The sequence below is a fragment of the Amborella trichopoda genome, chromosome 9, assembly GCF_054954075.1.
Source record: "Amborella trichopoda isolate Santa Cruz 75 chromosome 9, AtrichopodaSantaCruz75HAP2 v2.0, whole genome shotgun sequence".
NCBI lineage: Eukaryota > Viridiplantae > Streptophyta > Magnoliopsida > Amborellales > Amborellaceae > Amborella > Amborella trichopoda.
This window is the reverse complement of record NC_142344.1, coordinates 10,570,449-10,587,866: the sequence shown is the minus strand read 5'-3', so window position 1 is coordinate 10,587,866 and position 17,418 is coordinate 10,570,449. Positions and strand designations below refer to the sequence as shown.

At 36.6% G+C, this 17,418-nt stretch overlaps 1 protein-coding gene across 41 annotated transcripts in view; it reads right to left on the bottom strand.

The window, feature by feature from the left end:
* Window positions 1-17,418, bottom strand: part of LOC18424263 (branched-chain amino acid aminotransferase 2, chloroplastic) — a 44,623-nt gene that overhangs the window by 2,437 nt on the left and 24,768 nt on the right. For 16 of the 41 annotated variants that reach the window (XM_088846591.1, XM_020661630.2, XM_020661628.2 and 13 more), the window contains 5 exons: window positions 17,214-17,345; window positions 14,889-14,987; window positions 9,343-9,459; window positions 5,015-5,110; window positions 4,172-4,284 (listed from right to left, as the gene is read on the bottom strand). In XM_088846591.1, coding sequence (XP_088702717.1) covers window positions 4,172-4,284; window positions 5,015-5,110; window positions 9,343-9,459; window positions 14,889-14,987; window positions 17,214-17,345 — 557 coding nt within the window. Of the gene's footprint in view, window positions 1-4,167; window positions 4,285-5,014; window positions 5,111-5,203; window positions 5,391-9,342; window positions 9,460-14,860; window positions 14,988-17,213; window positions 17,346-17,418 lie in introns of those variants that run through there. The other 25 variants (XM_088846600.1, XM_088846598.1, XM_088846599.1 and 22 more) reach the window with 8 other exon arrangements.

Here is a 17,418-nt window from a genome sequence, read left to right as displayed (position 1 = left end):
TCTAAACCCTTAGTCAACCGGATGCCTTAATTTGGTCCCATGTCCCTTCGGGATCCTTCTCAGTCTCCTCCCTCTATGCTTCCCTCCTCCCTCAACATAACCCTAATCCTCTCCTCAATTCATCTTGGGATCTTCCAATCCCACACAAAGTCCAGGCATTTGTGTGGATTTTACTCCATTGTAGAATCCTCACACTTGACAACTCCAGAGGAGAGGTTTCTCTCTCCCAAATCGATGCATTCCATTCTTCCAGGAAGACAAAACAATCCCTCATCTCTTTATTCATTGTAAAGTCTCTCTCTCTCTTTGCCCCTCCCTCCTTAAACTCTTCGGTTTAAATAGGGTCACCCCTCCTAATTTGAATTGTCTTTTTGAGACCTCATTTTCCCCCCCTTTCGGCAGGTCAAGTAGAAAACTTTGGCACCTCTCGTTAGCAGTTCTACTCTAGAGCTTATGGCTCTAGAGAAACTCACGCACTTTCAGAGGTATAGTGAAATCAACGGCATCAGTCTTTGAGTCAATTACCATTCTCATTTCCTTTGGGCCAAAAATATACCCATCTTAGCATCTCTTCCAATCCAACATTTCCTAAATAATTGGGCCCACCTCCTACACCTTTCCACCTAGACAGCCTCCCCTAGACCCATTTGGACCCCCTTTCCCTTGGGCTTCCTGAAGCTCAATACTGATGGATCATCTCTAGGAAGCCAAGGACCCTCGGGAATTGGAAGCACTCTAGACATCTCAGCTGTTTTCTCATTCACAGTGTATATTGGGGGTCCAAGACTCCACCTATGCTAAGGCTCTGACACTTCTAGAAGGCCTTAAAAGGGCGGCCCAGTTGGGAATCTATGCTCAAGATTTAATGATAGTGGCTGATTCCAGCAACACCATTCGGTGGGCCACCCAACAACAGCAACCGCCTTGGAGGTTATCCTCTATCTTTGAGAGAATACATTTCATATGCAGCTCCCTCCCCCAACTCACCTTCAAGCACATTCATCAAGCAGGGAACGCAGAGGCAGCTAGGCTGGCGAAAGAAGGAGCTTCCCTAGGTACAGCAAAGGGCTGTAACCCGGTGTTGGGACCCTGCCTAAGCAAAGTCCCCGAAGGGGTGGGCTGGAAACAATCCTAACCTTTGACTTATGCACAAAGTGGCTGCTCTCAGCTCAGTCAAATCCCTGAGTCTCCTCTCTCCTTCCTCCCTTTTCTTCTCTCTTCTTCCAAACCTATCACCTCCATACCAAAGCGAAGGAATGAAAAGGGCAAAAGTAAAAAAAAAAAATAGTACAAAAAAAAAAGAACACGATATATACAAGGAAGAAAACCCAAGGCCTTCTTTGCGTTTTCCCCAGTACGTATTTCTACTCACCAACCTCTTACTTCTACCCTTGTCTCCGCTCTATTCCCTTAACTCACCAATCTCTATATTCCTTATCATCTTTCTTTGCTCTCCCTTCCGAGTTCTATTACTCCTACCTTTGCCCTTCTCCCTTGTACCTATTCACGTATTGCACTACATGTCAAAAAAACGGGGAGGGGGGGGGAGAAGGGAAATATATATATATATATATATATATATATATATAGAGGAAGATGCTAGGGTGAGCCCATGGAACAGTGTAAGCCCAACAGCCCAGATTGAATTTGGGTCGATCTGATGGTCAAGACCGTATATCAGTAATATAATTTTAATATTTTTCTATATAAATCAAAATAACATGAAATTTGGAGCATAAACTCTTCTCATTAAGGAGCACCCAATAAAAATATTAAAAAAATAATTCACATAAAACAAATTGCCCAAAAAACGCCCCTAACTTTTTAGGGGTATTTTGAAAATTTTAATTTATGTGAATTATTTTTTTATATTTTTATTAGATTCGACTATTCTTGAAGAAAAGACGCTCCAAATTTCAAGTAATTTGGATTTGTAGAAAAAAATTAAAATTCAATTACGAAATACAATTCCAATCATTGGATCGGTCCAGATTCAATCTGGGCCGTTGGGCTTACACTGTTCCATGAGCCCATGGGGTGACAGGAGCTTTTTCCATAGATATATTCGAAAATTATTTTGGCTTTCTCTCTCTCTCTCCACTCACCTGCCACTTTTCTTCTCACTCCTCGCTCGATTCACACTCTCTAGCCTCTAACCCCTTTCTTCCATATTTGGAAGCTCGCCATGCTTCTTGTCTTTTATTCTCTCTTTCCCCGCTTTTCTGTTCGTGCTCATCTGCTCCTCCAAACTTTACAACTTCATAGCAAGAAGTTGTGTCAGAGGATGATAGTAGGCCTCATCAAAAGCGATTAGCCCCACGACAGAATGATTCCCCTCAGTGGACCTTTTTGCCAAAGATTGACCACGTCAACCACTATTTCTACCTTTTCAAGGTATGCTTAAAGCATAGAAGACCTTGTAAACACCTTTCCTGTTAAGGTGTTCTTCTGCGATCCTATGGGATAAAATGGTATGTAGTTAATTAGATGTGATGCCTTTCAGACTCCAGTTTCAATTTAAATTGTTCTTCTTTCATCGGTTTTATTTTCCTTCTCTCTCCTCTACTGTCTTCTAAATAGTTGTAGTCTGAGCACCCAAATTGTGGGATGCTGTCTCTAGATTTAGTCTCTTGTAAATTCCTGAGAAAATTAACTTTCTAGGTATCCTAGCCCCCAATACTTTTAGTATCACACCCTAAAACTCAACACTACTTTTTTTTGTATTTATCCCCCAGTCAAGAAGTCAACCAAATTTAGACAAAAATTCCCTTTCTCTCTCTTCTTTATGTTTTAATTCAAATGCAATACACTTTCTCTTAGTTTCTCTCTCCGCTCGTTCTCTCTAGCCTCCCTCTCTCAGTCTCTCTTTCTCTCTCGACGTGCCATCTCTCGTTTTCTCTCTCTACCTCTCTATTTCTACTTGCCATCTCTCTTTTAATCTCTACCCGCCCTCTCTACCTCTCTCTCTTTCTACCAAAAAACCCAATTTGCTCTCACTCTGCCCTAACTCTCTCTACTGAAACCCCCTTTCACTCTCTTCTCTCTCTCTACTCGCCTCTCTTTCACTCTCTCTACTCCCTCAAGAAATCTACTATGAGCTTAACCCTAGAAACTCTTCAACCTATGTTCTACTATCGAATGTATATGCTTCGGCTGGAAGGTAGGATGATGTCGCTAGAGTGAGAGGGGCGATTAAATCAAAGGGAATAAGAAAGGAACCAGGGAGTAGCTCAATAGAGTTCAGAGGAGAGGTTTGTGTTCTTTTCAGATGTTGGGGTTCAACCATGTCGGATGAAATATTTAACATTGGTGGAAGTTATTGGCATGGTGAGAGAGATTGTGTATATTCCTGAAACAAGGATTTCACTTCAGGATCCAAACGAGGATAAAAAAGAGCATGGCCTGGTCTTTTGGTGGGGTTCACCACAGTGAGTAGATATAGAGGTAGAGAGACAAAGTGAGAGATAGGGGGTTTCAGTAGAGAGAAAGAGAGTTTGGGTAGAGAGGGGGAGAAAAATGGGTTTTTTGGTGGAAAGAGTGATATAGAGAGGGCGGGTAGAGAAAGAAAGAAAGAGAGAGACGGTGGGTAGAAAGGGAGAGGTAGAGAGAAAGCAGGAGAGAGGGCAAGTAGAGAGACTAAGATAGGGAGGGTAGAGAGAGGTAGAGAGAGAAACTAAGAGAGAGGACGAGTAGAGAGAAACTGAGAGAAAGAAAGTGTGTTGAACGTGACTTAAAAACATAAGGAAGAGAGAGAAAAAGGGTATTTTCATCTAAATTTGGTTGATTTAATGACTGGGGAGGTAAATACAAGAAAAATTAGTGTTGGAGTTTAGGGTGTGAGTAAAAGTATTGGGGGTAGGATATCTAGAAAATTAATTTTGGGATCTATAATTTATCTAAATATTTTTTTCGATTACTACAAAAGTCACCCTTATTCAAAATAAAAGTTCTCAATAGCTGTTCTTCCTTGGAAAAGACAAACCTATTAAAAATAAGGGACATACCACTTTCAAGAACAACTAAAGCACAGACTACACCAGAAGAGCTCTGCAAGCAAACTTGCACAAGAGCATGACGGTATACGCTAGCAATTAAAACGATGCATCAAAAAACACATTAAAAATAAAAATGAAAGCGGAAAACCTGGCGATTTGAAGATATAGTTGCTTACTTTTTCCCCTCATATGTGATACTTCCAACTGGAGATACGACGACTGCACAACCTGTGCAGAAAACCTCATCGGCTTCAAACAACTCCTCCACCGGTATAGGCCGCTCCTCAACCTGCATAATGGGGCAAGTGATTCAACCATCATCAAGAAACCATATTGGTACAACATCCGTGATGTCGGAAAATCACCACAGATTCCATAAAAACAAATGTATCTCCTAAGAACGCAAGCATCCAACATCCACAGAAGCGATAAGATCCATATTTTGATCCGGCAAGTAATTTCTTCAGCAATGTTTGTTTTTTTCCTTTCTCTATCCCCTTACATGAGACAAAGACCAAAGCGTAAAAACTGAGAAGAGCTCCATAGCACTAGAATTGTGCGCTCAAACAAAAAACCTATGGATTTATATTTAAGAGGAAAACACCTGAAAGATTAGAATTCTTGATGTTAAAACCCAAATGTCATGGCATATGACATGAAATACAGAACTTTTAAGATCTACAACACCAAATAATTTTACTTCTAAAATCATGCCTTCAATATAAAAGGATGTGGAAAAGGCATCCAAGAACATTGAAATATTTCTGTTAAGAAAGAAACATAGAAGATAGAAGATAGCATTCTGTTAAGAAAGAAACATAGAAGATAGAAGATAGCATAAATAGCCTTGTTGCAACTCAGCCATCACAAAACTTATTAATATGGAAGCTTTTTCCTTCCATACTTCCCAAATAGCATGCATCCATGACAAAACCACAATTATAAAATGACATACAAACTTTAGTACTTAGTTAAATACAATTCATTTCACATTAAGGTAACTAGCTGCAGGTAAGTACCTTGTATCCTTCATTTCGAGCAACATCAATAATACTCAACCGCGTAATTCCTGGCAAAATGGTCCCTTTTATTGGCGGAGTTGAAATTGTTTTCCCCTATTCAGTGAAGATGGACAAAGAAACATGTAAGGAGGGGTCACAGGCAGAGGATAAATGAGATATCTACTGTATTCTTGGTTGAAGAATGACAAATAGCATGCTTCAATGACATACAAGTAACATGCATGTCAATAAAGAAAGGAAAGGGATCGTTTACTGGAAGAATGTATTGCCACAATTAGATCAGAGTCTAGCACATAGTTGTTGGAAGCGGGAGCAGGAGCAAGGAGTCTACCACATAGTTGCCACATGCTTGAACCTTCCTAGGCTGGGAGCTCTTTGGAACAATTATTTTAATTGATAAAACAAAAAGAAGTTAAAAATCAGAAATTTTATTAAGAATTTAAAATATTCAACAATCCCCAAAAATACAGTAAAGAATGGGCACAAAAGATAGGCAAATAAAAGAGTATTTATTTATTTAAGGAATAGGCTTGGGGCCTGGGTGGTCAGTGTACTTGAGCAGCAACGTGACGTTTGGAGTTCCATTCTTATCTACAATATAAACCCATCAACATGTAAAAAACATAATTGTGTATCAACTAATTGTTTCTAATTTATATATTTTTATATTCCTTTGAGGTGTAGTTTATGTAACAATAATACTACAAAATACAATTAAAAAAATATTATGATGATGCACACCGGGATAGCAAATAACACTACAAGGGAGTTGATTTCTTATTGATAAAATCTGCTTTATTTACCATTCCAAGCCCTTAAAACTTAACAAAGCATATCAAACTACTTTATTTAGAATTTTACACTTCACAACCTCCAAAAGTATTAGAGAGTATGATTGCAAATAAGATACAAATAAATCATCGGTTTAGCCTGCTCCTTCGACCTGCTAGGGGTGTTCCTTAAAAAGTGGGGATCGAGCTAACAGAATTTTCAATTTGCAATCCCATTAAGATACCTATTCAAAAGCACCTGAGGGACATCCCAGACCAGGACCTACATGTATTGGGAGATCCCAGCAACTATGGTCTAGCATAAGATTTCAATCGGAGTGATCTATGATATCCTACAAAATATCATAATGCTGCCAAAGTGCAAGCGAGTAAAATGCAGAAGAATGATACAAAGTATAATTTTGTCTACTATCTATTCAACAAGTGTCTCTCGCTTTTATGAATGAATAAAACAGATAGGAGTCATAACGGCCTAAAATACACCAGTGATATGCACGTGTGTTGCACGTATATTAAACATTAATCATTAAAATACAATTTTAATATTAAAATAAAATTTCAAAAGGCATATTTGATTATAGAGAAAGTCTATAAAAAGAGGGATTTTGATTGATCCATCTTCACATATGGGCTTCTATCAGATGATCATTATTTTTTTATACTTTCAATTATATTATTTTCTAACCTGCATAAAATAATTATTAACTATACAAGTAAGTATATCATTTACTTATCAATAAATATTGTTCTGAAAAATAAAAATACAAGGAAAATGCAAAAACATCACATAAACATCAAATATGATTATAATTCAATATGTAACTTGCATTTACAGGTAATTATATTTCTAAAAATAATTTCAATTATAATATGTGGATGGAATTAGTGCGCAGAAATATGGTGACCTATCCTTTTATAAAGTGGAATAGCGGAACAGGATCCATGTAGCCAACCAAATAGTTGAGATAACACTGGATGATCATGATGACGAATTTCAATTACAGTCAGTGTTCGCAGACTCGAACAGGAACGGTTAACCGGACTTGGACCTAAAAGCGGTTTAACAGGCCTAACCGGAAAACCGGTCGATTCAACCGCTCTAACCGGACAAGTCTTGGGCGGTCAAAAAGTGTTGAAAAAAAAAATTTCAAAAAAATCTACTAAAATACGAAAAGCATATAAAGAATGATTAAAATAAAACACATTCAAATGAAGTTGAAAATTAATGAGAAAAATGGATTTTAACCCATTTTATATTTTCCAAGGGCTATTTTTAAAATTTTCTAAAAAAGATGGAAAAATATAAAAGTGAGTATTAATGACCAAATCAATTTTTAATCTTTACCATAATGTAAAGAATATATAAAAATGCATTACAAATCAAATTCGTTATTTTTGAGAATTTATATACACTTTTTTTGAATTTTTTTTTTAAAAAATACCGGTTAATCACCCTAACCGTCCAAAACCGGAATCGACCACTGGCCGGTTCCGAACTAACTGGGTGGTTAACGGTTAGATCGGGCGATTTTGCGAAACAATGATTACAGTACTCACCTCAGTAACTTGTATTTACGGTTACTTAGATACTAATAAATATATTATTTACTTATAAGTATTACGGGAAATTGAAAAAACTAAAAAAATTAAAAAATAAAAACAAAGAAGGAAATTTTTTTTTTTTTTTTTTTTTTGGAATGTATCTTTTACTTTTATTACATTTACCAATACAAGTATTAACTTTTTTCTTTTTTATAGTAATATATTATTGACGTATATAATTTGTATTTTTGATTAATTACTTTTCTGTTTTATTTTTGTATTATTCTTCAATTATATTAAGTTATAAAATTATTGAAATTATTTTATTTACATTAGTACATCTATTATTTACTTATAAGTAGAAATTATTTTGAAAAGTTAGACGATATAATTTGCAATATTGTTCACTTATATTTCTTTCTCTTTGTTTTTGTATCTTTTGATTAATAATTTACATTTTTTGGCTAGTAAATATACCATTTACTCATGTACATATAATCATGAAAGTTTGGGAAAATTAAAATGCAAAAAAGAAAAGAAATAGTAAAATATTAATTTTTCTTTCAGGTAATTGTAATTTCCAAATCATGCCACAAAAACTTCAAGATATGATTCTAATTATATTTTAAAATTTAGATGTTAAACATAATTCGTATTTTTTAAATTTTTTTTGACATGGTTTAAACATATTTCTTATTAAATATAAGGATTAAAACAATATTTGTTACTAATTTATTTTTGGATATTGTCACTTATTAAATAAATCCTCTTAATAAATTCTATTAGAGTAAATAATAAAATTTCTACAGATATTATCATTATCACACTTATATAATCCCTTAGCAAATATAAGTAAGATCCATTTGAGGGGGAGAGAGGGGATAGACAGATATGAATCACATACAATTCAATAAATCCTAGTACCTGTGAACCATAATTCAATGCTCGCCATATAAACAACAGAAAATCAGGATATGACCAGCACAGCCCGAAAAAAATCAGATGGCAGCAGTAATACAACTCCATTACTACATTCAACGAAACACATACCATCAACATGTCTGACAAAATATTAACGTCAAGCACTGATTTCCATTCAAGCGTAAACATGATAAGAAGTTCACTGATACAATCTTAAAGTAGAAACTAGAAAACAGCCCACGCATTCTTGGATTGGACTTTCTCTAACTTCTACATACTTCACAGATGCTATCATAGAAACTTCCCTATGAGTTAGTATTTTTACTCAAACAAAGCATGCAAATGACAAAAAAAAAAATGGTGCTAACCAAAACTCGAAAGCAAAAACACAAATACAACAAACTTCCACATATTCATAGGTGCAATCATCAAAACTGCCCAACGAGTTGCAGGGAAAATTTTATTTTTACTCAAAGAAAGCACACAAATGATGATAAATAATACAAACTGGTGCCAATCGAAAAGTAAAATCACACACTGGTGGTACACATGCTTGCACTCAGGTGCACAAGCACACTCATAGGAAACATGCATTAAAAGGCACAAATATGTACAGAACAATGAAAACACCTCTGCTTTTAAGGACACAATCCACATGACAATGCAAACCCTGGAGACTTCCATTTCAACTTTAGAGAAAAAACTGTTGAACATATAAGTCATAGCCTGTTATAGAGAACGCATGGATGCTAAACATCCATCCAAATATGTTTCCAAATTTTGAAGCATCGAAGTGTCAAATAGTAGTGCAACAAGTTGTTGTTTCAAGATTCTAAAGATAAATCAGCGAGAACTACACAACTCATATATGCGCCCTGGGAATAAAAGCATACAACGTGGACATTCAAATGACAGCCAAAGCAATTTATTAAGGAGCAATGGAAGCCACAAAAGAAATCCAACACAATAGTTAAGATTGATATGGCACTCAAACAAATAGAAATGATGATCAGCCACACTGCCAAAAAAAAGCTGAACCAGCTAGACAGTCAATACAAATATATGATATACCTTCACGAGAAAAATGTTAGCAGCTGAAATTTCCTCCAAATACTTTTTGTGAACAGAATCTAAGTACAAAACCTCAGTGTACTTTTCGGATTTTGCCCGTGCCTGTGCCTTCAAAACCTAGAGATAGATAAAACAATGAGAACACGAAGCCAACAAAAATCCAACAGGAACCTTACGACCAAAAAAAAAACAGAAAAAAACATATTAGATTGTCGTGCTAACTTGTTGGCAGAGAGAAAAAATAGTACAAGTAATTGATTACAACATAATCCAAAGAGAAAAATGAGAATGTAGATGCAAGTGCAGTGGTATTCTGCCCCTATTAGGCCAAGGAGCACCATTGCCAACCTAAATCCAGATGCGCATCTAGGAAGTAGCATTGGACCTCACTTTTTAATCCACTGCACCCCAATTTATTTTTCCTCATTTTTTTTAATCCACTGCATGCAACCCAGGTGGCCCGCCTGCAGTCCTCAGGCCGGCCAACACACTGAACACCTAGGGCATGCCTAGCGATTCAAATAAAACACTGATCAAACTTTTTTTTTTTAATAGGTTGAACCAACGACCCATGATGAGAGCACAATTATTAATGAAGACAAAAATAATTGACTATTGATTCAATCAAATCAAAGTTCTTTAAGAAAACATAGGTTCTCATGCACTGGAGAAGAAATACTTGAATGTTTCTTGAAATTTCACAGAAATTTCACCTTACAAGGAACATTTGTCTATCTTGATTGTCAGCGATCCAAATCACTCAACTAAGAGTCTCTATTTCTCCCACGTCCAACTAGATCATGGTGAGAATCATTCTTGCACAAGCAAACCGGTTTGGAATTCAAAATGAATTTAGAAGTTGAATTGTGGTGTTCCTATTTTCTTGAGTTGTTACTTTACATGTTTATCTGCATTTCCAATTCATAAAATATGGTCACATGATACCTATGTCTCTATTTACCTACTCTTTGCACATTTTTCTCATTTTTGAATTTTACTCTAAAAAAATTAAAGGAAAGATGCTTGACTTAACTTCAATTGCAAACTTGACAAAACTTCCCTCAAAAACACTCAAGTCCAATGCAGGTTTCTACGGCATGGCACAATTGCCGCTTTAGAAACTCATCTTCATGAGGAATAACTTGCCCAAATTATGGGGTTCCCACCACCGAACAAGTCTTGTCTAGGACGAAATTTTTGAAGTCAACTTAAATTTTTTATGCATCATGATAGCTTAACAAATAAGCGAGTTCCTGGGTCCAAGACACGCCCCCACACACATATATAACACAGCATACACAATATATGCATGAATTCACATACAAACAAGATACAATGTTAGTTCAGGACTTCCATCCAGTCGCAATTCCTTGAGGGTGTACCTTAGAAACGAGCTTGCAGCCCTTTTGATGAACAGCCTCTACCATAACTCATTCACCTTCACAATATTATTCAACAGCCTAACACTTCAGAAAGAATAGTCCCTTCACTCGCATTTGTTTTATTTATACCTCTAAATATATTCAAAAACCCAATTGTTATTTGTAGTGCTTCAAAAAGTGTTAGGCGGGTCCTAGGCGACCTACGGGGTCCAGTCCGCCCAACGCCTAAGCGAGTGCTCAGGCAGGTACCCAGAACCTGGGTGGCCAAGTTGAAACAAAAAAGGACTCTATAGTCTCTAAAAGTATATATATTGTATAAAATATAAGAATTGAGTATTTAGGGCACATCAAAATTCAAAAGTATACTACACATTAGCACACACTCCATAAGCATAACCACAAATCGGTCCATATCCAATTAAAACTTAAAATTTACCAACCAAATTATCAAACCAAAGTTACCAAATACCAAACCAGTGGAACTACAAATCCACTATCCACAATACACAACCAAGAGGAAGGAAAAAAAAATGAAAGTAATACTTGAAGACTCAAAAGAATCTTCAATCAATGTTCAAAGTTTAATCATCATTCATCATTCATCATCAGAAAAAGTAGGGTCGGCTGCATTTACATCATATGCATCGGAGTCATCACCCTCAACATATTGGTCGCCCTCCTCCATCTCTTCTGAATCTACCTCCTCTTCCTCCACCCTCGTCCTCTGTGCAGAAGATCTAGTGGCCCGAGGAGGGTCGGCTGATGTCCCTAAAGCATCCATGACCATGTCCCATGTCAATCCTTCATGCCCCTCGACCTCATCATCATCAACCAACCACTTTATAGTATTGTCCATATTTTTTTATTTGAGGGGTCTCTCTTATCTCTCTTAACAAACAAGTTCTTCAAGAATCGATTATACTTGACATAAACTAAATCATCAAGCCTCTTTGATTCAAGCATGTTCATTTTCTTTGTATGAATCTAACAAAAGCAAATGAAACTAATAATTATATATATTAAATAATTAAAAATATTAAATATATAATAGTAATACTACAAAACAATCAAAACTAATAACTAAGTAACTACTAAAGTACTAAATTACTAATACAATTATACAAATTACCCTTACCCCTTCAAAAGTACTCCAATTGCGCTCACAACCGGACGAGGAAGTGGTTAAGTTTAAGATCCGAATGGCCAACTTTTGTAAATTTGGAGAACTACACCCATGTTGACTCTACCAATTGGCAGCAAAGATATAGAATAAAATCATAAATAAATAATAGAATTATAAAAATGAAACTTGATTACTTGAACTTGATGAACTTAAGAATATTATTACTGCCTGAATCAATTTTGGTCATTTACCTCATCGCCATTGGACTTCCAAAAGACTTTAATGAGCACTTGTAATTTATCAGCTAATCAGCACATATAATATCCTAGATATCCGCATCTACACACTTACTTAATCCAGTCATTTGTGTATATATCCTTGTCAACATAAAAAATAACTCGGTTCAAATAATAACGAGTTGCATGCAATGGCTGATGTAGCTGCCTATCCCACTTCTCATCAATAATCTCCCAAACAAGCTTATAGCGGTTCTCATCATCATCAAAATTTTGGGCTCTCTCTCTTGCATTTCTCCATAGCCCATAGAAGCCTTGTCACTATCAACCATACAAAGGACTTTGACAAGAGGAAAAAATACCTTAATGCGCCCTTTAACCCTCGCCAAAAAGCCTTAAAAAGGATAATATCTCTCACTTTCTTCCCAACCTGATCCTTGGACAGCTTGCATGCTCTCCAATCATCCGAGGTAAACATCTGCCTCAATTGCACTCTCCTCAAATGTATATCATCTAGGTATAAGTACCAAGTCGCAAATCTCGTGACCGCAGGCCTCACAATCTATTTCTTCTTTGTAAATCTACACATCATGCTAAAGGTGAGATGGTGGCTATAAATGAAATTCTTAACTGACTTTACCTTCTTCACTGCACCTGATATCTCGGTTAAACGGCCAAGAGCCTCAAGCAATATGTCTATACAATGTCTTGCACAAGGTGCCCAAAAGATTCTAGGATAAGCTATGCACAACAATTTAGCATCAACAACATTAGGAGCAGCAATGTCTGTGAGAACCTGTACAACAAGATGCTCCCCAACCTCCTTGATTCCCTTCTCTATAACTTGGAATATGTAATGGGCATCATGGATATAATCAGATGCATCAATAGATCTCAAAAAACCAGTCCCTAAAGGACAATTCACAGGCAAATTCATTAACTTCTTCTCTTCCTATTACTCCAAGTATCAGTCATAATAGAAACTCCATACTGAGCCCATGCATCCTTCTTAACTTCTACAGAATCCGTCGTGACACTCACCATTTTTTTCAAGAGGCTCTGAAAGCTCATATGGGTTTGAGCGTTTCATCCCTAGCCCAAATTGGCTAATTGCCTCTACCAATGCATAGAAGCTGCTCAGGCAAGTGGTATTGAAAGAAATGCTTGCCTCATAAAACCATGTAGCAATAAAAAAAAAAACAAACTCTATCTCTCTCTTCCTTCTTCATTATATTTTAAAAAATGGTTTGCTTCTTTGTTTTCTCTCCTGCAATCTCAGGGTCAGGTAGGGGCAAAAAACCATTCATAAGGCCTCTAACCCGAGGCTTCTTACTCCTAGAACCATAAGCAATTACAACTCTCTTTCCCTTCCCCCTAATAATGGATTGTTCTACCCCTTGACATCCCTCCCCATCCACATCACTATCATCATCATTACAACGGACCCGAACCCCAGACCTAATCTCTGCTATGGAGGCAAATTTCTCATCTCTTTTCATTTATACCACACTCAAAAAATTAATAATTCCCTCTTTAATAGCATCAGGAGTCTTTTTACATGGAGCAACATCCCCTTGATACCGCCAAGATGTTTCTTGAAACAGTTTATGCCCCATTTTGTATCCTTCTCACAAAACTTGCATCTTATGCAATTTTTATCATTAAAATCTGGGTTGTAGCCATATTTCCAACTGGGATAACCACTCCTATTAGATCTCGAAGAAGACATCTCAAAATACTACAACTTATACAAGCAATAAAAAAATCACTTACTTTGATTGCTCAATCTCCAAACTTCCAGCTCAAAGATGCTTCTAAGGACTCAAAATCTTCTAAAAAGCCCTCCAATAAATTTATAAAACATCACAAATTAAATCTAATATCAATGGGTGATGTGTTGATCAATTTCTCATAACTTTGAGAAACCTTTCGATCCTAAAGAAATCACCAAAAACTAAGTTTTTTTATGGTTTTCTCTCTAATGAGTTTTAGGTTCCAAATGAACCTAAAACCCACATTGTTTGCCCCTTAGTATAAAAAACAAATGACAAAAAATGCCCCTACCGAGTGGCTTTTCCGCCTCTAGGCAGGGCGCAGTCCCTAGGCTCCTAGGCACCTAAGCAGGCACCGAGGGTTTTCCATCTTTTTTTGGCGCCTAGGCCTGAGCGTATCGCCCAGGCCCCTTGATCGCCTAGGTGCTGGGCTGTTCGCTTTTGAAACACTAGATATTTGCTTGACTAACAATATCCTAATGCTATTTTGTGGAAATTTAGAAACAATTAGTTTACAACGCCAACCATCTTGTGCAACCACATAACTTCAAAATAACCTTTAAACATTAACAATATTCTTCTTAATCTGTACATCTCAATATGAAAAGGTATCTAACTTTAGATACCGAATTTCCTAATTCTAATCATTAGTAAGAGTTGAGAAAGAAAAATCCACCAAAATCTTACTAAGCAAAACTTTCTAATGGATATTAGACATAATACAGTAAAAAATACCATAACGTCAAAATCTAGAAAATATTATAGTCAGAGATCAGGCAAAAATGATTAAATCAAAAGGTTTCTTGGGAAGGTACCCATGCTAAAATGACCAAGGAGACAAACACTAACAGGAATGACTATAAGAATCAATGCCTCAAGGATTCCACTCGATAAAGTAGACAACTACAACAGCAACATACTTCAAAGTATCATGCATCTAGTCCAGTTCATAATATTTGAAAAGGAAAAAAGAGGTGGAATATAAGGAAAAACAACAGGCGAAACCTGAAAGATTAGTGTAAGGCTTCCTTACTGCTGCATAGTTTCCTATTGTCTTTACACCACCAGTCCCACCTCGAGTGGCACGATGAAAATCAGTATCAACCAACAAGCTTATCGGAGCCAAACCTTCCTGATAAAAGTAGATTGTAATTCAAATTAAAATGAAATTGAGATCAAGCATCCTCCTATTAAGCTGGGGAAAAAAAAGAAGTTTAGTCCAAATGAATGTGGAACATCTGCTCCCTTCGAACAAGGAACAGAAAGTGAAAGACTGAATCATTTTCATGGCTAAAATAATGCACAATTTAGAGGTGAGAAACAAATCCAAGTAACACCATGTCTTTAGTCACAAACAGTTCCTGTCAAAATAAATTAATGTTTTTCACACCCATCATTTTTATTACATATGCCTCAAATGATGCTAACCTTACCCTATTACACAAAAATGCATCATTCCACTTGATTTAACTTGACTGACACTCAATGACTGAACATATTTTCATTAATGGATTTAGTACACTTCTCTTCAATCAAGAGAAATAGTAAGTTCCCAATGGAATTTGATCCTTATTTTAAAAAAGCCAAAAAAGAAATTTGACTTGATCTCATAGCATTAAGACCACCCCCATGGTCATATATAGACAAGTCATAAGAGACCGTACAGGTGAATAACTATGCCTTCATCCAGGGAAACAACATCAATAAAAAGAATCCCAGAGTCACACTTAATACCATCATCGACATTAAGTTTCCAAAGGCAACAGAGGTGCGGGACTGATCGCTTCAACTATGTAGTATTGAGAGAGATGGTTTACAAGAGTGGAGATAGAGCAATTTAGAACGAAGCACTCAACAGGAGTTAAATTTCTTAGCCAATTATCCAAATTATTTTCCTTTCGTTCGTCAATATGTTAAACAAATTACATTTCGAATGTGAATGATACTTAAGAAGCAACAAGGGTAACCATCCCAAGTGAAATGCAGCCTCCTCACCCCCAATTTCTCACAATTAGCAATTTTTTAATACAAAAATTTCCATAAAAAGACACCATATAGGAGTTATACCCAATTTCCAAATTTCAAAGGTTGATAAGGAAGAATCAAATACTAAGAGCCATCCCCTAAGAGATTATAAAATAGGTTATGAAGCCAAAGTATGATCTGGCACATGAAAAAGTACACCAACAGTTGAGATGCATACTATTCAAACAACCAATACTAGATGGTATTTAGAATATTATTTGAACAATTTAAAAAGAAGGTATTATATTACGGGAGCAGCACCAAGGTCCAGTCCCAATCCTCTCATGTGGCAAAGTTCACTAAATGATAGTTATCATTTTCCTGATGGCCAGAAAACCATGATATACGAAAGGTATACTCTGCGATAGTTTTCAAGTGTTATCTTCCTGATATAATATACACAAGCTGGCTATTTTGACAAACATGTAGTCAGGTAAAATATTGAGCAACAACTAGTTACCACTCCAATCTTCACCTGATTATTTCATCTCCAAGAAATATTAATAGAGCATACTTCAATCAAATGGGTCTTTGAGGCGAGCCAGCCAGACACCAGAAAGAACATACAGAACAATATCAAGAGTTCCTTGCAGGAGGTAAACGCATCACTTTTTCAAAATGAACTAAAACATACTAAGTCTGGTCACTTTTCCAGTCATGGGTTAACTGGCCAAGGCACCAAATCAGATCCATAAACCTAACTCCCCAGGGAGGCACCAACTTGTAATTACACTGGTACAGCCATGGGCCATAATACTTGATCACAATGATATAAGAACCAGCGATTCGGTCTCGGACTGGCCTGAGTCACTCGGACCTCGCACCCTGCCTGGTCTGATTGAAAAGGACCAAAACTCAGCAAGTCTCAACGAATCCTGGTCCCCTTGTGGTTTTTACCCAGAAACTCAGCTGTGTAAACCCTCCAAATCGGTGGCTAACTCAGGCTTGGGACATGGTGAGTCAAAGACCGGGTCCATGTTTTCAAACACTTCTTGAACATAATCAACAGGCGAACAAGATAAGCACTAACATACGACGTAGATGAACAAAAAACACGAGGAAAAGTCAAAACAACACATTTGAGCCTACTCATTTCCCAAAAACTTCAGTTCAGTTCATCGCCTTAAATAGTCAAAATAGTGTTCGATCATTAGTAGACTGCAGGAGGATAATGATAGTAGCTGCAGCATCACATAAAAAGACTGAAAGTTTTAAATCCACATAATATTGGTAAGTGTTCCAACCCCATTCCAAGGGTCATTAACTTCAAGCAGTGTCCCGGAATTTATTTAGTTTAATTTTATTTTGTTTGTGTGTGGGGTGGGAGATCAACCTTAAAGTAATTCCCAACTGGCGATACAAATACAAGAAATGTGTACTCGGGAGCGGGTGCAAGGCCCAGAATGGACCCGCTTCCAAAAAGTAAGGGACGAATATATAGAGAACCTTTTCCAAATGGAGGAACCTGCAATAAAACACAGAAACAATGTAGTCAATTAAGGTTGCTTCTAAATATTTCAAATCTTAGATATCGGAAT